Raw genomic sequence first — 24,614 nt, 5'->3', positions numbered from 1 at the left:
ATCAATGCAGTAGACTATACCACAGAAGAAGAAGAAAGTAGCACTGAAGAAGAAGAAGAACAGAAAGAAGACTGTGAAGGGAACTGCGATTATTATAAATCGCTGTGTGCAATGAATGGCCTTCTGGTACTGACAAAAGAGGATAATCTTATCCTTGACCTGATAGACAACATTGAGGATCCGGAAAAGAAAAGAGAAAAGTTAGAGACTTATATTGGCCTCTACAAAAACAAAGAAACAAACACTACAGCACAAGACCTAACAGACAAGAAGATAGAAAGCAGACAGCCTTCTTACGACCTTAAAGACATATTAGAAAGAGTCAAAATTTCAAAGAGGCAAAAGGAGCCAACGGTGGCAGAATTACGCTCAGAACTTAACTCAGTAAAAACTGAGATTAAAGAAATGAAAGAAAGGATAAACATCCTAGAGCTGTTAAATGAACAGCAGCAGCAATTAGCTATGGAAGAACCAGAAGAAGATCAAGGAGGTAAAGACCTCAATAACCTCCATTACATCAACATGGCTGATAGGGTAATTACCCATAAATGGCATACAAGGGTTACCATAGTAGTACATAAGAATTATGTGTTTGAGACAAATGCACTGATCGACTCGGGAGCTGATCTCAACTGTATCAATGAAGGACTAGTGCCTTCAAAATACTTCTAAAAAACGCTTGAAGAGTTGCATACAGCAGATGGGAGCAAAATGTCGGTAAAATACAAACTAAACAATACTGTTATCTGCAATCAAGGTACCTGTTTCGAAATCCCTTTTCTTATGGTAAAAGGATTATCTCATCCTGTTATCCTAGGAAATCCTTTCTTACATATGCTATACCCTATCCAAATAACCAAAGAAGGAATCAGTACTGAGATAAATGGTAAGGTCATTACCTTTTACTTTAGCTCTCAGCCTAGACTGAAAGAAATAGATGTGTTAAAAAACACAGTAGAAAATAAAACTAAATTTATAAATTCCTTGAAACAGGAAGTGATCTATAAATGTATAGATAATAGGTTAAAAGAACCTAAAATTCAACAAAGGATTAAAGTAATCCAAGAAGAATTACTAAGCAGCATTTGTGCTGAAAGCCCAGATGCCTTCTGGACCAGGAAAAGGCATGTGGTAACTTTGCCATATGATCCTGAGTTCTCGGAAAAAGCCATTCCAACAAAGGCTAGGCCCATAGCAATGGGACCAAGGCATCTAGAACTTTGTAAAAAAGAAATTGCTGAGTTAGAGGCTAAAGGGCTAATAAGAAAGAGTAGTAGCCCATGGAGTTGTCCGGCCTTTTATGTAGAAAATGCAGCAGAATTAGAAAGAGGAGTACCCAGACTAGTCATAAACTATAAGCCCTTAAATAAGGCGCTTAGATGGATTAGATATCCTCTGCCTAATAAAAGAGATTTATTAAACAGGCTTTATGAAGCCACTATTTTCTCTAAGTTTGATATGAAATCTGGATATTGGCAAATCCAGGTTGCAGAAGAGGACAAATACAAAACAGCTTTTACAGTTCCCTTTGGGCATTATGAATGGAATGTCATGCCCTTTGGCTTAAAAAACGCCCCTTCTGAATTTCAGAAAATTATGAACGAAATTTTTAACGTTTATTTAGCGTTTTCAATTGTTTATATTGATGATGTCCTAATCTTTTCCAGGACAATAGATCAGCATTTCAAGCATTTAAAAATGTTTGAGAAAATCGTTAAAATAAACGGTTTAGTTGTCTCTGCAAAGAAGATAAAAATCTTCCAAACAGAAGTAAGGTTTTTAGGTCATAATATCTCTAAAGGAACCATCATACCAATCAACCGAGCTATAGAATTTGCTAGTAAGTTTCCTGATGAGATAAGAGAAAAAACCCAACTTCAAAGATTCTTAGGAAGCCTGAATTATGTCTCTGATTTTTATAAAAATCTAGCTCAGGATGCTAAACCATTATTTCAAAGGCTTAGAAAGAATCCTCCTGAATGGACTGAAGAATGCACTCTAGCTGTAAAGAGAATTAAGGAAAGGGTAAAGACCCTACCTTGCCTAGCTATTCCTCACCCATAATCTTTTAAGATTGTAGAAACTGATGCTTCTGAGAAAGGTTATGGTGGAATCCTTAAACAAAGGATTAATGACAAAGAAACCTTAGTCAGATTTACTAGTGGTATTTGGGTTAGACCTAGAGTAAATTACTCTACGGTTAAGAAATAAATTTTGTCAATTGTTTTATGTGTTCAAAAATTTGAATCTGATTTATTGAATCAGAAATTCCTAAAAAGGATTGATTGTAAAAGTGCTAAGGAAATACTCCTTAAAGATGTTAAAAACATTGCCTCTAAACAGATATTTGCTAGATGGCAAGCTATTCTATCTGTTTTTGATTTTGAAATTGAATTTATCAAAGGAGAATTTAATTCATTACCTGATTTTCTAACAAGAGAATTTCTTACAGGAAATGAGTTCAAACACTCCAGCAAAAAGATCGTTTGAAGACATGATACCCACGCCGATTAAAGAATCGGATCGGGTCAGAGATGATGCCTACAAAATAAGCATCAAACCTGTTAATGAAAAGGAGGTAAATTACCCCTACATTCCTATCAGCTACTACAATATGCATCCCATAGAAAAAAGGTATGAAAGTCTGAATCCTTGGGAAATAGCTGAGTATTATACAGAACATCATTCTGGAGCACCATTCCTCCCAAAAACTTTTGAGTATTATCAAGCTATACTCTCGGAAACCAGGTCAGTAGAAATCATCCCCACCGAAAGGACTGGCCATCAGTGGGCCTATAGTAAATTTCTTATAAAAAATATTATTACAAGTGAGCAATGGGGTGACTCGCTGTTACGACAGAAAGAATTACAATATGGAAGACCAAAATGGTATAGTTACTTTGACTATATCCAGGCTTGGACAGGAGCTCTCTTATATGAGAACAGGCAAAAGAAATTTAGCTGGTTCATCCAATTTCAACTTGAAAAGGAAATTAAAGAATTTCCTCCCTGGTTTCATGAATGGTTTTTTAACTGGGGAATCTTCCCGATAATGTTACCTGATAAGGTACGAACTGTTTATAAGCAGTTTACAGAGGTTAATAAATCTCTTGAAAATCCTAGACTGGACTTTACGATTCACTATAAAGTTCCATGGATAGCTAAATGGGATTATATCCTAACCACCAAACGATCCAAAAAATTTGAAGAATTTACCATTAATAATGTAAAGTGGTTAACTCGGAGAGTAATGACTAAGTGGTGGGACAAATTTGATTTTTTTTGGACCTTCATCTGTCCACTATTATAAAGGACTCATTCAACTGGTTAAACAACCTGAAAAATCTTCTGACAAGTCTAAATTGACTCATTTACTAAAGGAGTTATTTCACTCCCTGCCAAAAGAAGAACTGAAGAGACGACTGTCATCGGCACTAGAGGAACTAAGTGACAATGAAGCTTCTAGTGGAAAGCCGAAAGAAAAAGGAGAGTGTTCTAGAGCAAAATTCAAGCGTGCAAAAAGCAGTGATTCATCAGATGAAGACATGCTATCAGACTCTCTTTTCCAAGATAGTCAGAATCCCGAAGATCCAGATGAGGCCACCTGGCCATAAAACAGTGTCTTACGTCCGCAATGACGTAAAACTATTTTGTTTGTATGTAATTATTGTTTGCAATTATTATTCCAGCTGTAAAGGAAAAGAAGGTAGTGGACGATGGGGCCCACAGCGCACCCGCACTACATCTTATCCTAAAGGAATCTTTAATACTTATCTGTAAACGCCACATGTCTTGCGAGGAGTGGCCTAGCTAGCTTGCTGAAGATAAGGTCGAACGTCTTAGTTTAGTATAAAAGAGTAAGTGAAGTAGAAGTGGGTGTGCAAGTTTTTAGAATTGCTAAGCTTTTGTGAGTCTTTTGAATGTAAAACTTCTTACTTGAATGAAATCCAGTTTCTCTAAATTCGAGTCTCGATCTATCGGAAAGAAATTGTCTCAGTTATCTTTAAACTCTAAAACTGTAAAAATTTGCAGAAAACGCAATCTTCCTGTCAACGATCTAGTAGGCGTGCAAGATACTCTCGGAGAACCTACTGGCAAATTCAACTACTTAGTCTGGTACACTAAACCAGAATCGGCCGAAACACCTTTCTCTGCTATCAAACCTACCGGTTGGGGAAAAGAATTCTCAGACACCGACGATCAAGTAAGTATCTTATGTCTTCTCATATTGCAAAAGCTATAGAACACTTGCTCTTCATAGACTTAACAAATCAAAATGAAGTTTTACAATTTAAAAATGCTATTATAACTGAAGGTAGCGAATTGTTCACCTATCATACTGTTAATCATAATGAACACTGTGATTGCCGCGAATATCAACGGACTTTGGCTTTGTTTAATGTTTTATTAAATTATTTAAATCAATTACTTAGAAATAATAATTTTTAGGTACATTGTACGTTTCAAAATCAAAAACAGATAAAATAGCTTGCCATCTAGCAAAAATCTGTTTAGATGCTATGTTTTTAACATCTTTAAGGAGTATTTCTTTAGCACTTTTACAGTCAATCCTAATTAGGAATTTCTGATTCAATAAATCAGATTCAAACTTTTGAACACATAAAACAATTGATAAAATTTCTTTCTTGACCGTAGAGTAATTTACTCTAGGACCAACCCAAATTCCACTAGTAAATCTGACTAAGGTTTCTTTGTCATTAATCCTTTGTTTAAGGATTCCACCATAACCTTTCTCAGAAGCATCAGTTTCTACAATCTTAAAAGATTCTGGGTGAGGAATAGCTAGGCAAGGTAGGGTCTTTACCCTTTCCTTAATTCTTTTTACAGCTAGAGTGCATTCTTCAGTCCATTCAGGAGGATTCTTTCTAAGCCTTTGAAATAATGGTTTAGCATCCTGAGCTAGATTTTTATAAAAATCAGAGACATAATTCAGGCTTCCTAAGAATCTTTGCAGTTGAGTTTTTTCTCTTATTTCATCAGGAAATTTACTAGCAAATTCGATAGCTCGGTTGATTGGTATAATGGTTCCTTTAGAAATATTATGACCTAAAAACCTTACTTCTGTTTGGAAGATTTTTATCTTCTTTGCAGAGACAACTAAACCGTTTATTTTAACGATTTTCTCAAACATTTTTAAATGCTTGAAATGTTGATCTATTGTCCTGGAAAAAATTAGGACATCATCAATATAAACAATTGAAAACGCTGAATAAACGTTAAAAATTTCATTCATAATTTTCTGAAATTCAGAAGGGGCGTTTTTTAAGCCAAAGGGCATGACATTCCATTCATAATGCCCAAAGGGCACAGTGAACGCTGTTTTATATTTATCTTCTTCAGCTATCTGGATTTGCCAGCATCCAGACTTCATATCAAATTTTGAGAAAACCGTGGCTTCATAAAGCCTGTTTAACAAATCTCTTTTATTAGGCAGAGGATATCTAATCCATCTAAGCGCCTTATTTAAGGGCTTATAGTTTATGACTAGTCTGGGTACTCCTCTTTCTAATTCTGCTGCATTTTCTACATAAAAGGCCGGACAACTCCATGGGCTACTACTTTTTCTTATTAGCCCTTTAGCCTCTAACTCAGCAATTTCTTTTTTACAGAGTTCTAGATGCCTTGGTCCCATTGCTATGGGCCTAGCCTTTGTTGGAATGGCCTTTTCCGAGAACTCAGGATCATATGGCAAAGTTACCACATGCCTTTTCCTGGTCCAGAAGGCATCTGGGCTTTCAGCACAAATGTTGTTTAGTAATTCTTCTTGGATTGCTTTAATCCTTTGTTGAATTTTAGGTTCTTTTAACCTATCATCTATACATTTATAGATCACTTCCTGTTTTAAGGAATTTACAAATTTAGTTTTATTTTCTACTGTGTTTTTTAACACATCTATTTCTTTCAGTCTAGGCTGAGAGTTAAAGTAAAAGGTAATGACCTTACCATTTATCTCAGTACTGATTCCTTCTTTGGTTATTTGGATAGGGTATAGCATATGTAAGAAAGGATTTCCTAGGATAACAGGATGAGATAATCCTTTTACCATAAGAAAAGGGATTTCGAAACAGGTACCTTGATTGCAGATAACAGTATTGTTTAGTTTGTATTTTACCGACATTTTGCTCCCATCTGCTGTATGCAACTCTTCAAGCGTTTTTTGGAAGTATTTTGAAGGCACTAGTCCTTCATTGATACAGTTGAGATCAGCTCCCGAGTCGATCAGTGCATTTGTCTCAAACACATAATTCTTATGTACTACTATGGTAACCCTTGTATGCCATTTATGGGTAATTACCCTATCAGCCATGTTGATGTAATGGAGGTTGTTGAGGTCTTTACCTCCTTGATCTTCTTCTGGTTCTTCCATAGCTAATTGCTGCTGCTGTTCATTTAACAGCTCTAGGATGTTTATCCTTTCTTTCATTTCTTTAATCTCAGTTTTTACTGAGTTAAGTTCTGAGCGTAATTCTGCCACCGTTGGCTCCTTTTGCCTCTTTGAATTTTTGACTCTTTCTAATATGTCTTTAAGGTCGTAAGAAGGCTGTCTGCTTTCTATCTTCTTGTCCGTCCACGAAATTTAAGGGGGGTAGGAGGAGAGAAGACGACAATGATCGGCATCATCGCCGCAAGCGTTTCTTCGCAAACAAACGCCCATAGAAGGAGAAGCATAGAAGGTTTTCAAAACCAGAAAGCAGTCGGAAGTCAAAAGAAAGAAAGAAGCCTAATCCAGGCAAAGCAGAGAAAACTATAGTCTGCTATAAATGTGGAAAAGTGGGACATTACGCCAATAAGTGTCGAGTTAAACAGCAGATACAAGCATTGACTATAGAAGAAGATTTGAAAGAAGCATTAGTAAAAATTTTGCTAAATGAGACAGACTCAGAGCAAGAAACAATGGAAATCAATGCAGTAGACTATACCACAGAAGAAGAAGAAAGTAGCACTGAAGAAGAAGAAGATCAGAAAGAGGACTGTGAAGGGAACTGCGATTATTATAAATCGCTGTGTGCAATGAATGGCCTTCTGGTACTGACAAAAGAGGATAATTTTATCCTTGACCTGATAGACAACATTGAGGATCCGGAAAAGAAAAGAGAAAAGTTAGAGACTTATATTGGCCTCTACAAAAACAAAGAAACAAACACTACAGCACAAGACCTAACAGACAAGAAGATAGAAAGAAGACAGCCTTCTTACGACCTTAAAGACATATTAGAAAGAGTCAAAAATTCAAAGAGGCAAAAGGAGCCAACAGTGGCAGAGTTACGCTCAGAACTTAACTCAGTAAAAACTGAGATTAAAGAAATGAAAGAAAGGATAAACATCCTAGAGCTGTTAAATGAACAGCAGCAGCAATTAGCTATGGAAGAACCAGAAGAAGATCAAGGAGGTAAAGACCTCAACAACCTCCATTACATCAACATGGCTGATAGGGTAATTACCCATAAATGGCATACAAGGGTTACCATAGTAGTACATAAGAATTATGTGTTTGAGACAAATGCACTGATCGACTCGGGAGCTGATCTCAACTGTATTAATGAAGGACTAGTGCCTTCAAAATACTTCTAAAAAATGCTTGAAGAGTTGCATACAGCAGATGGGAGCAAAATGTCGGTAAAATACAAACTAAACAATACTGTTATCTGCAATCAAGGTACCTGTTTCGAAATCCCTTTTCTTATGGTAAAAGGATTATCTCATCCTGTTATCCTAGGAAATCCTTTCTTACATATGCTATACCCTATCCAAATAACCAAAGAAGGAATTAGTACTGAGATAAACGGTAAGGTCATTACCTTTTACTTTAACTCTCAGCCTAGACTGAAAGAAATAGATGTGTTAAAAAACACTGTAGAAAATAAAACTAAATTTGTAAATTCCTTAAAACAGGAAGTGATCTATCAATGTATAGATAATAGGTTAAAAGAACCTAAAATTCAACAAAGGATTAAAGCAATCCAAGAAGAATTACTAAACAGCATTTGTGCTGAAAGCCCAGATGCCTTCTGGACCAGGAAAAGGCATGTGGTAACTTTGCCATATGATCCTGAGTTCTCGAAAAAGGCCATTCCAACAAAGGCTAGGCCCATAGCAATGGGACCAAGGCATCTAGAACTCTGTAAAAAAGAAATTGCTGAGTTAGAGGCTAAAGGGCTAATAAGAAAAAGTAGTAGCCCATGGAGTTGTCCGGCCTTTTATGTAGAAAATGCAGCAGAATTAGAAAGAGGAGTACCCAGACTAGTCATAAACTATAAGCCCTTAAATAAGGCGCTTAGATGGATTAGATATCCTCTGCCTAATAAAAGAGATTTGTTAAACAGGCTTTATGAAGCCACGGTTTTCTCAAAATTTGATATGAAGTCTGGATACTGGCAAATCCAGATAGCTGAAGAAGATAAATATAAAACAGCGTTCACTGTGCCCTTTGGGCATTATGAATGGAATGTCATGCCCTTTGGCTTAAAAAACGCCCCTTCTGAATTTCAGAAAATTATGAATGAAATTTTTAACGTTTATTCAGCGTTTTCAATTGTTTATATTGATGATGTCCTAATTTTTTCCAGGACAATAGATCAACATTTCAAGCATTTAAAAATGTTTGAGAAAATCGTTAAAATAAACGGTTTAGTTGTCTCTGCAAGGAAGATAAAAATCTTCCAAACAGAAGTAAGGTTTTTAGGTCATAATATTTCTAAAGGAACCATTATACCAATCAACCGAGCTATCGAATTTGCTAGTAAATTTCCTGATGAAATAAGAGAAAAAACCCAAGTGCAAAGATTCTTAGGAAGCCTGAATTATGTCTCTGATTTTTATAAATATCTAGCTCAGGATGCTAAACCATTATTTCAAAGGCTTAGAAAGAATCCTCCTGAATGGACTGAAGAATGCACTCTAGCTGTAAAAAGAATTAAGGAAAGGGTAAAGACCCTACCTTGCCTAGCTATTCCTCATCCAGAATCTTTTAAGATTGTAGAAACTGATGCTTCTGAGAAAGGTTATGGTGGAATCCTTAAACAAAGGATTAATGACAAAGAAACCTTAGTCAGATTTACTAGTGGAATTTGGGTTGGTCTTAGAGTAAATTACTCTACGGTCAAGAAAGAAATTTTATCAATTGTTTTATGTGTTCAAAAGTTTGAATCTGATTTATTGAATCAGAAATTCCTAATTAGGATTGACTGTAAAAGTGCTAAGGAAATACTCCTTAAAGATGTTAAAAACATAGCATCTAAACAGATTTTTACTAGATGGCAAGCTATTTTATCTGTTTTTGATTTTGAAATTGAATTTATCAAAGGAGAATTTAATTCATTGCCTGATTTTCTAACAAGAGATTTTCTTACAGGACATGAGTTCAAACGCTCCAATGAAAAGATCATTTGATGACATGATACCCACACCGATTAAAGAATCGGATCGGGTCAGAGATGATGCCTACAAAATAAGCATCAAACCAGTTAATGAAAAGGAGGTAAATTACCCATACATTCCTATCAGCTACTACAATATGAATCCCATTGAAAAAAGGTATGAAAGTCTGAATCCTTGGGAAATAGCTGAGTATTATACAGAACATCATTCGGGAGCACCATTCCTCCCAAAAACTTTTGAGTACTATCAAGCTATACTAACAGAAACCAGGTCAGTAGAAATCATCCCCACAGAAAGGACTGGCTATCAGTGGGCCTATAGTAAATTCCTTATAAAAAATATTATTACAAGTGAACAATGGGGTGACTCTCTGTTACGACAGAAAGAATTGCAATATGGAAGACCAAAATGGTATAGTTATTTTGACTATATCCAGGCTTGGACAAGAGCTCTCTTATATGAGAATAGGTAAAAGAAGTTTAGCTGGTTCATCCAATTTCAACTTGAAAAGGAAATTAAAGAATTTCCTCCCTGGTTTCATGAATGGTTTTTTAACTGGGGAATTTTCCCGATAATGTTACCTGATAAGGTACGAACTGTTTATAAGCAGTTTACAGAGGTTAATAAATCTCTTGAAAATCCTAGATTGGACTTTACAATTCACTATAAGATTCCATGGATAGCTAAATGGGATTATATCCTGACCACCAAACGATCCAAAAAATTCGAAGAATTTACCATTAAGAATGTGAAGTGGTTAACTCGGAGAGTAATGACTAAATGGTGGGACAAATTTGACTTTTTTGGAACTTCATCTGTACACTATTATAAAGGACTCATTCAACTGGTTAAACAACCTGAAAAATCTTCTGACAAGTCTCAATTGACTCACTTACTAAAGGAGTTATTTCACTCCCTGCCAAAAGAAGAACTGAAGAAACGACTGTCATCAGCACTAGAGGAACTAAGTGACAATGAAGCTTCTAGTGGAAAGCCGAAAGAAAAGGGAGAGTGTTCTAGATCGAAATTCAAGCGTGCTAAAAGCAGTGACTCATCAGATGAAGACATGCTGTCAGACTCTCTTTTCCAAGATAGTCAGAATCCCGAGGATCCAGACGAGGCCACCTGGCCATAAAGCAGTGTCTTACGTCCGCAATGACGTAAAACTATTTTTGTCTACTTGTAATTATTGTTTGAAATTATTGTTGTACTATTCCAGCTGTAAAGGAAAAGAAGGTAGTGGACGATGGGGCCCACAGCGCACCCGCACTACATCTTATCCTATAGGAATCTTTAATACTTATCTGTAAACGCCACATGTCTTGCGATGGGTGGCCTAGCTAGATTGCTGAAGATAAGATCGAACGTCTTAGGTTTAGTATAAAAGAGTAAGCAAAGTATGAGTAGGTGTGCAAGTTTTTAGAATTAATAAGCTTTTGTGAGTCTTCTTGAATGTAAAGCTTCTTACTTGAATGAAATCCAGTTTCTCTAAATTTGAGTCTCGATCTATCGGAAAGAAATTGTCTCAGTTATCTTTAAACTCTGAAACTGCAAAAATTTGCAGAAAACGCAATCTTCCTGTCAACGATCTAGTAGGAGTGCAAGATACTCTCGGAGAACCTACTGGCAAATTCAACTACTTAGTCTGGTACACTAAACCAGAATCTGCCGAAACACCTTTCTCTGCTATCAAACCTACCGGTTGGGGAAAAGAATTCTCAGACACCGACGATCAAGTAAGTATCTTATGTCTTCTCATATTGCAAAAGCTATAGAACACTTGCTCTTTATAGACTTAACAAATCAAAATGAAGTTTTACAATTTAAAAATACTATTATAGCTGAAGGTTGCGAATTGTTCACCTATCATACTGTTAATCCTAATGAACACTGCGACTGCCGAGAATATCAACGAACTTTGGCTTTGTTTAATGTTTTATTAAATTATTTAAATCAATTACTTAGAAATAATAATTTTTAAATTCTATACATACTGCTTTCATACTGTCATAATACTACTTGTGGAACACCTCTGGTTGTTTTGTTTTGTTTTCGTAATTTTCGTGCGCTTGCTTCCCCTATTGGTATCAGAGCCAGGTTGAACCCAATCCTGTTTAAGCCTTAGTGAAACCAAAGTCGTGTTTCCTGTTGCCAGAAAACCACAGTTGTTAGGCGTGTTGGAATAAATCGTTGACAGTGATCTAAGGGTAAAATGGAAAGGTTACTCAATTCTCTCTCTGGTAGATCTAGGCGAACTAGTTCATCGACACCTAAAAAAGGAAAAAATAAAGAAATATTACTAGCAGCAGACTTAGATACTAGTTTAAGTAACTGGAAAATGCCTCCCGTATCTTCTAATGCCATATATAGTAATCCTTTTGCATTAAGATCTGATTATGTAGTAAAGACTGTAGAACATGCTACTCCAGTCCATGGAGAACTACAATCAATGAGTTTATTATCTGAACAACTCATTCGAAGGCATCAAGAGAAATACTTATTCCTACACATAGGAATGATTCAAGTTGCGGTAAAACCGGCAACCAGGTTAGGGCTTAATACAGCCGCCATGCTATGTGTCAGAGATAAACGACACAACAAGTTCAATGACTCCTTATTAGGAGTGGTGGAATCTTCTTTATGTGACGGGCCAATCTTTTTCCAATGTTTTCCTAATCTTACCTTGTCCCTCACAGATCCACATATCATGAGAACTTTGGTTCTTGATATAAAAACAATGGGATATGACATGGCTCCAGGATCAGAAAATCTAATTTTGATCTACAGAATTCATTACAAAGCAATGAACACAGTAGTCCCTAATTTGAGGGACAATGCAACAAAGTTAATCTCTCCAAAAGGAACAACTACTTTGTTCGTGACTAATATGTCAAAGGGAAACCTGATAGTTCCAAAACCAATCCAATGGGATCAGGTTAATTTGCCTGACAATTGGATCCTTGAAGAAGCTGTACTGCCAAAAAAGGAAGAATCAACTACTGTTCAATCAATTGTCCAGACAAACGAAGGATCAGTAGCCATTTCTTTTGGAAGAAGCAGAAGTGTTGCAGAAAGGAGATCTTATTCAGGGGTTTCTTTATTCTCAGAACCTTTACCTCCAAGGTCTTCTATATCAACTCCTATCCAACGGAGTAATTCTGTTATTGGAGTACAGCGATCTGAAGAGCAAATTGCTACTCCAGTATATGCAGGGTCACAAAGCCCAGCTCCAAGACCCCAAAGTCCAACTCCATCAGACATGGGCTATGACGCTGAAAGCATACTATCCAAATCATTTAAAATTATGGTGCTCGAAGTCGAAGACACACCGTTTGACAAATGGTTTGGCATGGAGATTCCCAGCAAAGAACAAAGGATGTGGCACAAGAAGTATGAGCTCTACAAAGTACAAAAACAAGGAAGTAAAGACTTTCCTGCCTTTATTCACCATTGCTTCTCTATACTCAAAAGACCATACCCTAACTTCGATGACCCTTCCTTTCTAGCCACCCTTGAAACTCATTATAAAACCTTCATAACTCCTCAAAAGAAAATTCTCAAAGAAATGCATCCACCTTTGACCGATGTAACATACCAACCAACTGAAAATACAAAAGTTGAGTGCATGCCTTTTTCTCATGATCAGACTAGCAACCCAGCCTCAAGACAGCAAAATTATACAAACCTGAGCCTTCACACAATTGGACAGCAATTAACTAGAGTTGAAAATCAAGTCTCAAAAATGGCTGCCCAACCAAAAGCAATGGACATTCTTCCACGAAAAGAAGTTGCAGAAACTTCAGGAACCAAAGTAGAAGAAAAGGTGCTATTCAAGCCTATGGATAGCAAGAACCTTGGCCTCAAATTGAGCAAGAATGAAGAAATGTTAGAAGAACTAACTAAGAGGCTAGCTAAACTGGGAATAAAAGAGGACCCCAAAATGAAGGCAATTGCTCCATTAACAATGGAGTCAGAAGAAGAAAAAACTGATCAAGAGTTAATTCAACTCGAAACAATGTTGAAGGAATCTGAACCAGCAGAAGTTAATAGGATAAAGTATCCTAAAACACGGGTAACTATGGATGTAAAGCCTTACTATCCAAGACCGTCACCAATTAATCTACAATTTGAAGATGCCAGTTACAACTATATGCAGTATGACGGCTCCTCGATAGTAGAATGGAATATTGACGGACTATCTGATTATCAAATCAGGAATGTCCTCCAATACATGACTATGTATGCTACGGCTAGTAGAGCAAAGGGTAATGATGACCCTCACACTGCAAGAGCCCTAATAGCAGGGTTCAGTGGCCAACTAAAAGGTTGGTGGGACTTTTCAGTCTCAAATGATGGAAAAGCTCAAATATTCAACATGGTGAAACAAGAAGGAGCTCAACAAGTCCCAGATGTGGTTAACACCCTATTATATACTATAGGGCTGCACTTCATCGGATCAGTCAGCATGTTTACTGATAGAGCACAAGAGCAGTTAATCAATCTGCGCTGCCCAGACCTTTCTCATTTCAAGTGGTATAGAGATACCTTCTTTTCTCTGGTGTTTACTAGAGAAGATAGTCAGAATCATGTCTGGAAAGAGAAATTCTTGGCAGGACTCCCTGCACTCTTTGCTGAACGAGTACGAGATCAAATACGAAGTAAGCATAACGGTAATATACCGTATCATGACTACACGTATGGAGAACTCGCCTCTGAAGTGGTTACTACGGGCATTCATCTTTGCAATGAATTAAAAATTCATAAGCAAATGCAGAAGGAAAGGTTCTATGGCAAACAAATCCTTGGTAACTTCTGTGAACAGTATGGCTTACCACCTATTAAATTTCCGTCCATGAAATTTAAGGGGGGTAGGAGGAGAGAAGACGACAATGATCGGCATCATCGCCGCAAGCGTTTCTTCGCAAACAAACGCCCATACAAGGAGAAGCATATAAGGTTTTCAAAACCAGAAAGCAGTCGGAAGTCAAAAGAAAGAAAGAAGCCTAATCCAGGCAAAGCAGAGAAAACTATAGTCTGCTATAAATGTGGAAAAGTGGGACATTACGCCAATAAGTGTCGAGTTAAACAGCAGATACAAGCATTGACTATAGAAGAAGATTTGAAAGAAGCATTAGCAAAAATTTTGCTAAATGAGACAGACTCAGGGCAAGAAACAATGGAAATCAATGCAGTAGACTATACCACAGAAGAAGAAGAAAGTAGCACTGAAGAAGAAGAAGATCAGAAAGAGGACTGTGAAGGGAACTGCGATTATTATAAATCGCTGTGTGCAATGAATGGCCTTCTGGTACTGACAAAAGAGGATAATTTTATCCTTGACCTGATAGACAACATTGAGGATCCGGAAAAGAAAAGAGAAAAGTTAGAGACTTATATTGGCCTCTACAAAAACAAAGAAACAAACACTACAGCACAAGACCTAACAGACAAGAAGATAGAAAGAAGACAGCCTTCTTACGACCTTAAAGACATATTAGAAAGAGTCAAAAATTCAAAGAGGCAAAAGGAGCCAACAGTGGCAGAGTTACGCTCAGAACTTAACTCAGTAAAAACTGAGATTAAAGAAATGAAAGAAAGGATAAACATCCTAGAGCTGTTAAATGAACAGCAGCAGCAATTAGCTATGGAAGAACCAGAAGAAGATCAAGGAGGTAAAGACCTCAACAACCTCCATTACATCAACATGGCTGATAGGGTAATTACCCATAAATGGCATACAAGGGTTACCATAGTAGTACATAAGAATTATGTGTTTGAGACAAATGCACTGATCGACTCGGGAGCTGATCTCAACTGTATTAATGAAGGACTAGTGCCTTCAAAATACTTCTCAAAAACGCTTGAAGAGTTGCATACAGCAGATGGGAGCAAAATGTCGGTAAAATACAAACTAAACAATACTGTTATCTGCAATCAAGGTACCTGTTTCGAAATCCCTTTTCTTATGGTAAAAGGATTATCTCATCCTGTTATCCTAGGAAATCCTTTCTTACATATGCTATACCCTATCCAAATAACCAAAGAAGGAATTAGTACTAAGATAAACGGTAAGGTCATTACCTTTTACTTTAACTCTCAGCCTAGACTGAAAGAAATAGATGTGTTAAAAAACACAGTAGAAAATAAAACTAAATTTGTAAATTCCTTAAAACAGGAAGTGATCTATAAATGTATAGATGATAGGTTAAAAGAACCTAAAATTCAACAAAGGATTAAAGCAATCCAAGAAGAATTACTAAACAGCATTTGTGCTGAAAGCCCAGATGCCTTCTGGACCAGGAAAAGGCATGTGGTAACTTTGCCATATGATCCTGAGTTCTCGGAAAAGGCCATTCCAACAAAGGCTAGGCCCATAGCAATGGGACCAAGGCATCTAGAACTCTGTAAAAAAGAAATTGCTGAGTTAGAGGCTAAAGGGCTAATAAGAAAAAGTAGTAGCCCATGGAGTTGTCCGGCCTTTTATGTAGAAAATGCAGCAGAATTAGAAAGAGGAGTACCCAGACTAGTCATAAACTATAAGCCCTTAAATAAGGCGCTTAGATGGATTAGATATCCTCTGCCTAATAAAAGAGATTTGTTAAACAGGCTTTATGAAGCCACGATTTTCTCAAAATTTGATATGAAGTCTGGATACTGGCAAATCCAGATAGCTGAAGAAGATAAATATAAAACAGCGTTCACTGTGCCCTTTGGGCATTATGAATGGAATGTCATGCCATTTGGCTTAAAAAACGCCCCTTCTGAATTTCAGAAAATTATGAATGAAATTTTTAACGTTTATTCAGCGTTTTCAATTGTTTATATTGATGATGTCCTAATTTTTTCCAGGACAATAGATCAACATTTCAAGCATTTAAAAATGTTTGAGAAAATCGTTAAAATAAACGGTTTAGTTGTCTCTGCAAAGAAGATAAAAATCTTCCAAACAGAAGTAAGGGTTTTAGGTCATAATATTTCTAAAGGAACCATTATACCAATCAACCGAGCTATCGAATTTGCTAGTAAATTTCCTGATGAAATAAGAGAAAAAACCCAACTGCAAAGATTCTTAGGAAGCCTGAATTATGTCTCTGATTTTTATAAAAATCTAGCTCAGGATGCTAAACCATTATTTCAAAGGCTTAGAAAGAATCCTCCTGAATGGACTGAAGAATGCACTCTAGCTGTAAAAAGAATTAAGGAAAGGGTAAAGACCCTACCTTGCCTAGCTATTCCTCACCCAGAATCTTTTAAGATTGTAGAAACTGATGCTTCTGAGAAAGGTTATGGTGGAATCCTTAAACAAAGGATTAATGACAAAGAAACCTTAGTCAGATTTACTAGTGGAATTTGGGTTGGTCCTAGAGTAAATTACTCTACGGTCAAGAAAGAAATTTTATCAATTGTTTTATGTGTTCAAAAGTTTGAATCTGATTTATTGAATCAGAAATTCCTAATTAGGATTGACTGTAAAAGTGCTAAGGAAATACTTCTTAAAGATGTTAAAAACATAGCATCTAAACAGATTTTTGCTAGATGGCAAGCTATTTTATCTGTTTTTGATTTTGAAATTGAATTTATCAAAGGAGAATTTAATTCATTGCCTGATTTTCTAACAAGAGAATTTCTTACAGGACACGAGTTCAAACGCTCCAATGAAAAGATCATTTGATGACATGATACCCACACCGATTAAACCTCAGAACCTATCTAAAAGGACGTTAATACATGCTTTGAATTCTTCGCGCCAGGTGTCAGCCATGGCAACATTCTTGTTGCCAGTTGTCACCTCCTCTTTCTCTCTCTCACTCTTTCCGTTTAAAACTCTAAAGATTCTATGGATTTTGCTCTCTCTGTTCTTCAAGTGGGATGAGTAAAGACAGTAGATCTAATCACCTATTAATTTTTATTAATTTCTTAATGAAAATGTCATGACGCATCATCATTACGTCACTATGCTACATTAAAAAAATTCAAGATATTACAATTTAAAATATTAAAGTTTAATTGATAAATTTTTAAAATTTAAGATACAATTGGAAATTTTTTTTTGAGGATTAGGATTTTTTTAATATTTCTTTTAAAATAAAAATTTATAATATTAAAAAAATATTTACATTATTATTATAAATTTTTAATTTTATTAATGATTTAGTATATTAATTTAATTTTAAATTAACCCACACTAATTATATTTAAAATTATAAATATTTTAAAATATTTAAACAGAATATCGGTATTGACAATACTGAAGACCATGGCATTTCGGATGGGAGCCAATCAAGTGATAAAGGAAGTGGAATCATATTTGAAGACCTGATGATGCATAAAGATGGCTGGGAAACTGAGGGAAAGAGTGAAGCAGAATTATTCAATTTCTGGAAAACTGCATGCAAAGCCAGAGGGTCAACACATTCACCGTTATATTTTCATTAATATAAAATTTTAAAAACTATATTATAATTTACTATTAATTTTTGTATTTAATTTAATACTCTTAATTATAATTGTAATAAATTAAAAAAAATAACTTTATTATTCAAATTTTAAAATTTTTAATATAAATATGAATTAATATAAATATTTAAAATTTTTTATTTAATAAATATTTTAAAAAATGATTCTATTGTATGATATATAAGCTCTAACTTTTTAAATCAAAATTAATTAAGACATATAAATTTTTGGATGATTAATTATTATTCAACATTTAAATTTTTTTCTATTACTAATAAACCTCAGAACCTATCTAAAAGGACGTTAATACATGCTTTGAATTCTTCGCGCCAGGTGTCAGCCATGGCAACATTCTTGTTGCCAGTTGCCACCTCCTCTTGCTCTCTCTCACTCTTTCCGTTTAAAACTCTAAAGATTCTATGGATTTTGCTCTCTCTGTTCTTCAAGTGGGATGAGTAAAGACAGTAGATCTAATCGCCTACTTTCCTCAGCAAATGACTATCCTTATGATCTTCGTCAGTAGACCTTTCTCTCTCTGCAAATGGGTATTTACGTTTGCTCTGAAAACCTTGTCTATTGTGATTAACACTTGGGTGGAGTTGATTGTATCCTCTATCACTTTCCATCTGAATATGTTCCACAAGGCTATGATATGGATGATTGCTCTTATTTCTCTTCCTATGCAAGTTTTGACTGCCTTGCAGAGGGAACGCCTGGTTAGTTACTCAATCCTCTCTATCTCTCTCTCTCTTTCGCACTTACACACACAGTCATTAGCAATGTAAATTTGTGCCGCATATGTTCAATTCAAGATTGGTCTTGTACCCATTTAGCAGCGTCCTCTGAAAATTGCATCACAATGTTTATATGAAATAAAATTGCATCTTTTGGAAGAACTTTATAATTTCTAGCTTGTTTTGGCTTCAATACCACTGCTCCTATCAACATTTGAAGTTAAAAAATTAGCTGTGGAAGTTTCATGAGAGTTATAATTATTATTGTTGTTGTTATTATTTCTTACTGATTTCATATATAATAGTGTATGTATGTAGTAGAGTTTTCCAAATGCTCTTTTAAGTTTGATAGGAGCTAGACCAGGGTTTTAAATTGCTGTCGCAGCCACGTTCGTGGTTGCTGTCGCGGGTAACAGAAACAACAGCCTTATAAAAGTTGTAACGAAATGGTAACGGCTGGAGATGTGCAAATTTTTTTAAAAAATTTTGCAAAGTTTATGAAAATAAGTAAATATTGATAGATATATGTAAGATTAAGATATATAACTATATAATAGGTATGCACACATCAAATAAAGACTACTAATTCTGACACGGAGCAACTAGTCTCGGCAGACTTAGATCCGGCCTAACTTTTGCTGCGGACGTTCGAGAGGGCCACATGCCCGCCCGTCACAAAGTTAAATATGAAAATTCTATTATTTAGGGGATTAATTTTGCATTTTAATTATTTTTTGGATATTTTTATAATTTTGCATATAAGATTTTTCGGTTTCTACCTTATATTTTCTCTTATATCGTCTCAATAGTCATTTATCAAATTCATTCTTAAACATCATCAAATTTTCCCTAATGTATAGCTAAGATAATTGCGTTGGTAGCAAAAAAGCTAAAAACTAAAAGCAATAAGTAACGAAAGCAGAGGGTTTAAGTATAACTTTAACAACAAAACTAACATCAACGAGAGCTTTAATCAATAAATATTTAAAAAAGGACTAAAACTATGAGTAATGAAAAGCAAAAAACAGAAAAGTTAACTCATCTTTTAGAAAAACTAGCTAGATATTGTTTGATGATTCTTAGCTTAATAGGAGAGAGAAGAAATTTGAGTGATAAATTGAGAGATTGTGAAGGAAAAAACACCCTGTTGCTATCTAAAGCTTGCTGGAAAGAAGAAAATGGCAGATTGCAGTGTTGCATGTGATTGTATGAAGGCCTTTGCCTTTAAGTAACAGTTGGTAACGACAGTAAAAATCCCGTTACATGACCTAACGGCCATTATTTAATTCCATGAGCTAGACTGTCTTAGGTTCAGTCTTAGAATCATATTATTTCAAGGTAAGTGGTAAAGGTTTTTGTATTTTATGAACTGTTCCTTCTGTGGATTTGTTGCTGTATTTTTTAGCTGCAAGAGCATTTGCATGAGATGCGGATTGAGTTGGAGAGTCTTGTGTGGGATAGGAAGGTATTGCAAGACCAACTCCATACAGCAATTAAAGAATGTAGAATTTTGGAAGCAATGCTGGCAGAAGTTGAAGAGGAAAATGACACTGTTATTTCCAGAATTGACTTGCTAGAGCGTGAGGTTGTGATTTTATCTTTCTTCAAGCTTGTTTTTTGTTTTTTTTGAACAGAGGAGAACTTATGTTTATATTCCCATGCTTTCTGGAGTAATGTTGGCTGTTGAGATTTAAATTTTATTCATAATATTACCCATTTATAAGATTATTTTTTGCAACTTGCTTTAAACCTTTTGAAGAGGTAAAACTAGAGTTTGTTTTCTTCAAAGCATGCATTAAGGAGAAGTAGCTTCATCATTGTGAAAGATCAGATAGAAGTTAAGTTCTAAAATGAAGTTTTACATAGAAAATGCCTTGATGGGATATTGCTACTCTACAGTCAGATGAGTCAAGTGCTTTTAATAGAACTCCCTTTGTAAGGATATTGCTACTCTAACTGCTACCTTAGGTTCTTGATCCTTAATAATCTTAATCATCAAAAGTGAGTTATACCTACATCTTTGTATAAAGAAAAGATTCATAATGTTTTAAAAGATACTTTATGAATAAAAACTAAAAGATCACATACATTCTTTTTCCCAAGATGCTAGCATCTTCTGAATAGGTCCTCACCAATCACCAAGTGAAAGGATTGGGCTGCAATTAGAGTTCAGGCTCCCCTATAGGGAGGGAGATACAATCAATCATTCTTCCTCTCTTACTGAAATCTGAACAGTTCAAAGTTGATTTTTGAGAGAGAAATTGACTTAGAAGTGATGCAACAGCTAGGTAAAATGGCAGGAAGAATAGTGGAGATTACATGTGCATGGCCCCATCCTTCATCTTCATTGAATATTGAGAATTCAATGGGTTCAACTATATGATCCTTATGAGGTTAGTCAGAAACACCTTTCATCTATGCTGTAATATGGACTTTAGTTATGTGTTCCTTTTTAAGATAATGCCTGCTATTATGTGCTTTCTATCCACAATTTTACGCCTAAATGGCATCTTCTTTTAATCAATTGTCTATAGAAGTTTGGAAAACCTGGTCGGCAGGCTATACAGTTTGTCTAATGCTAGGCATTGTTGTAGTATCTTGTCTAACTTCATTGTGTCACTTAACGTATGGAAGAAACTTTATCGTCTTTAACTTCAATTAGTATACTATAATCAAGTCTCTACAAATACTCTATAGTCTATTTCCACCTGAAAATTGCATTGAAAAATTACCTTGTGGAATTATAGGCATGTCCATCTTTTATACACTGGAGAGAGTTTACAATTTGGAATATAACTCCTTTTCTTCATCAGTTGTCTTAGGAATGAAGTATTGGAATTGGCTTGTGCAAAATTCTACTATTGTCGGTAAATCCATTCAAGCAATGAGTAAACCATACTTTCCGTCGATTCTTCATATTGTGAAGATTATATATTTTTTTTAAAGGAAACTCCATTGAGCTAATTATCAGAATCTTTAGATAATTCTTTTCTAGCTGAATTTTGGATTGATTTTAGCTCCATAGTCTTAAGAAGGTCTTTTGACATATTTACTATGATAATCAAATCAGAAATTCAGACCATTGATCAATACTTGAGAACCTTACTGCTCTTGTCTCTTTTTTTTAACCCCCTCTAGTACTCTTTCTTTCTCATAAGCAGAATATTTCTTCCCCCTCCTTTTCCTCTGTTTCGTACCTTACCTGAGTTGCAATGTCATTTTTAAGAATTTGATGTCTCAACTAACCAGCAACAACAGAATTAAGGCACCCTTTCTTAAAATAAGTTTATCAACCAAGAATAAGTTGTGGCAATGCAACAAGCCCAAGTCAATGTATAGTTGAACATTATATGCAGAAAGTTCTGGCAACCCCAGTTAGAAAATTTGGCACCAAAAGTGACAAGTGACATAAGTGAGGAATTATAGCTTTCAATTGCAGTCCAGTTATCATGACATACCCGGTATACAATGATAGCCATGTAGCTGAGAGATGAAGATGAAATTTGGCAAAGATCATGAGAGAGCAGCTGTGAGAAAATATAAAAAGTTGATTCAGGGATGTCAGTAGGTTGTGGAAATGGAGATTGGGAGAAAAAACTCTATGTAAACTAGAAGTCTGAGGAGCTTCTTCAGTTAGTATTAGTTGAGTGCAACTTCACATGAGATCCCTTGTTTTTGAGCTATAATTGCAACAACTTATCAAGAATAAACCATATCATTCTCTCAAGAGTTAGCTTGAATATGTGGGAATCGATTTGGTCTTGTTTCCTGACTACCTTGATTTTCTTTATGACTCTGTGTAATGGCAGGCAGTACTAAGATTTTAGCTCTGATGCATACTTGATTTAAAATAAAACCCCATCCGTCCTAGAAAACAAATGTGCAAATTTACATATTAAACTTTTTGTTCCTATGATGTTAAAAGAAGAATAAGACAAGTGAATAGGACCCTTCTGACCAAGTTTGAGCCACAATCCATTTCTTTTTCTATGAGGAGGTGAGTACACAGCATGAAATGCACTATTATCTTATTACATTTTTGCCTTTCTTTCTTTACATCATTTGTCCAGTTCAAAGAATCCTGAAGCTTTTGATTTTGGGTTCTTGTTTATTAGTATCCATAAATTTTTTCCTTAATAATGTTTCATTCAGTTGGCCATTGACCTCTGATGAAGCTAGTCCTTAGCCCATGCATGTCTTCTGTGCTTTACTAATTAAATGATTTTATGCTTTTCAATAGTTACAGGATCTGAAAGCTGAAAATCTTCAGCTGAAAGAAATTCTGGACAAAGATCATCGGAGCCTTAGAGGACATAAACAGAATATGGGTATTGACAATACTGAAGACCATGGCATTTCGGATGGGAGCCAATCAAGTGATAAAGGAAGTGGAATCATATTTGAAGACCTGATGATGCATAAAGATGGCTGGGAAACTGAGGGAAAGAGTGAAGCAGAATTATTCAATTTCTGGAAAACTGCATGCAAAGCCAGAGGGTCAACACATTCACCGTCACATTGTATTATCACAAGGAACTTGGACATGAATGAGGGTGTTGGCCAGAGAAGGGAAGTTGCAATTTCACAGTCTTTATTTAGTGCAGTATTATCACTTTTGGTAGGAATCATCATCTGGGAAGCTGAAGATCCTTGCATGCCACTTGTTGTAGCTCTCTTTGCTGTTGTTGGGATGTCATTGAAAAGTGTGGTTCAGTTTTTCTCTACCATAAGGAACAAACCTGCTTCTGATGCAATTGCTCTCTTAAGCTTCAACTGGTTCATACTCGGCACGCTTACTTACCCAACATTGCCAAGAGTAGCCCGTGTTTTCGCTCCATTAACAGTAAGTTTCTTGGAGCATGGAGGGAGCTAGGTTGATGCCTAACCCATTAGCTCATTAATCATCAGCTTGTCTTCAGGAAGGCACCCTGTACATTCTTGTTTTTGTCTGGCTGTAGTGATGCTTGTTTGGCTTCTAGTATTATTAGGTTGAGTAATCATGGATTTTTGGCCTTCTAAATTTTGTTTCTCTTTTGAATCTTCTAGTATTATGCATCAAATATGGTTTGTTTTGAATCAAAATTTGACAATGTCTAAGCCATGATAGAACTGAGGAGTTTCTGATGAAAAAGAAAAAGAAAACAGATCAGGTAATCAAGTCCTTATATAATCAATAAATTAAGAATATAAATATGACTCAAGAGATTAATAAAATTAAATTTTTGTAAATTCTTAATTTCAAAAGAAGGGTATATAGAATTTAATTGTTCTTTTGTTCAGTAGGTTTGATTTAAATTGAATTGAATAAATGAAAAATTGAATTAAAAACTGAATAAATTAAAAATTAAAAATTGATTTAAATTAAAAATTGAGAATCGAATAAATTAAAAATTAGAAATTGACTTAAATTGAATCGAATTGAATAAATTAAAAATAATTGAAAATAATTGAATAAATTGAAAACACAATTTAAATAATTAAATTAAATTGAAAACTGAAATTTGAATAAATCAAAATTGAATGGAAAACTGAAATTTAAATAATCGATGGGAATATTTTATAATATTTGATATTATTATAAAATTATAATGTGAAATTTATTAATTTAATATAAATAATATTAATATTATATAAAATTATTTAATTATTTCATTTAAATTTAAATTTTATTATAAAAATAATAAATTATATCAAAATTAAAATAAAAACATATAAAATTGTACTAAAAATATACCAAAATTTAATTATGGTTTTCATTTTAAAAAATTTAAAAAATTAAATTTTGACTCTATTTCTGCAAGAAACCATTATAAAACTAAAGATGTATACTTTTATATTATTTATAATATATAAATCGAGTATTATAATTTTATTAAATTTTATTTATATTTTTAAAAAATTTAAAATATTTTTATTAAAATTTTAAAATATTTTTTGTTATTTAATAAAATTTAATATATTTAAGTTAATAAAAAGTTATATTTATTAATAAATGTAAAAAATATAAAGTGAATAAATGTAACA

The 24,614-nt window shown here is 34.8% G+C and overlaps 1 protein-coding gene across 2 annotated transcripts; it reads left to right on the top strand.

Moving 5' to 3' along the window:
- The first annotated feature begins 18,276 nt into the window (after nucleotides 1-18,276).
- Nucleotides 18,277-23,699, top strand: LOC110604690. Of its 2 annotated transcripts, XM_021742959.2 has the most exons (3): nucleotides 18,278-18,572; nucleotides 19,996-20,175; nucleotides 22,831-23,699. In XM_021742959.2, the coding sequence occupies exons 1-3, from the start codon at nucleotides 18,351-18,353 to the stop codon at nucleotides 23,461-23,463; spliced, it is 1,035 nt and encodes a 344-aa protein (XP_021598651.1). In that variant the 5' UTR covers nucleotides 18,278-18,350; the 3' UTR covers nucleotides 23,464-23,699. The 2 variants fall into 2 exon arrangements, with proteins under 2 accessions (XP_021598652.1, XP_021598651.1); XM_021742960.2 differs by lacking the exon at nucleotides 19,996-20,175 and having other exon boundaries at nucleotides 18,277-18,572.
- Nucleotides 23,700-24,614: the final 915 nt, after the last annotated feature.

The sequence above is a fragment of the Manihot esculenta genome, chromosome 17 (genome assembly GCF_001659605.2).
Source record: "Manihot esculenta cultivar AM560-2 chromosome 17, M.esculenta_v8, whole genome shotgun sequence".
In the NCBI taxonomy this organism is placed as follows: Eukaryota; Viridiplantae; Streptophyta; class Magnoliopsida; order Malpighiales; family Euphorbiaceae; genus Manihot; species Manihot esculenta.
The sequence above is the reverse complement of the archived record's forward strand: the minus strand, read 5'-3'. Positions and strand labels throughout refer to the sequence as shown.

What these genes read in the sequence shown, in the direction of transcription:
- LOC110604690 (XM_021742959.2), top strand. Translation starts at nt 18,351, where the DNA reads ATGACTATCCTTATGATCTTCGTCAGTAGACCTTTCTCTCTCTGCAAA. An exon ending in CCTTGCAGAGGGAACGCCTG is followed by an intron (nt 18,573 to 19,995) that starts GTTAGTTACTCA and finishes TGTATTTTTTAG; the next exon opens with CTGCAAGAGCATTTGCATGA. An exon ending in TTGACTTGCTAGAGCGTGAG is followed by an intron (nt 20,176 to 22,830) that starts GTTGTGATTTTA and finishes GCTTTTCAATAG; the next exon opens with TTACAGGATCTGAAAGCTGA.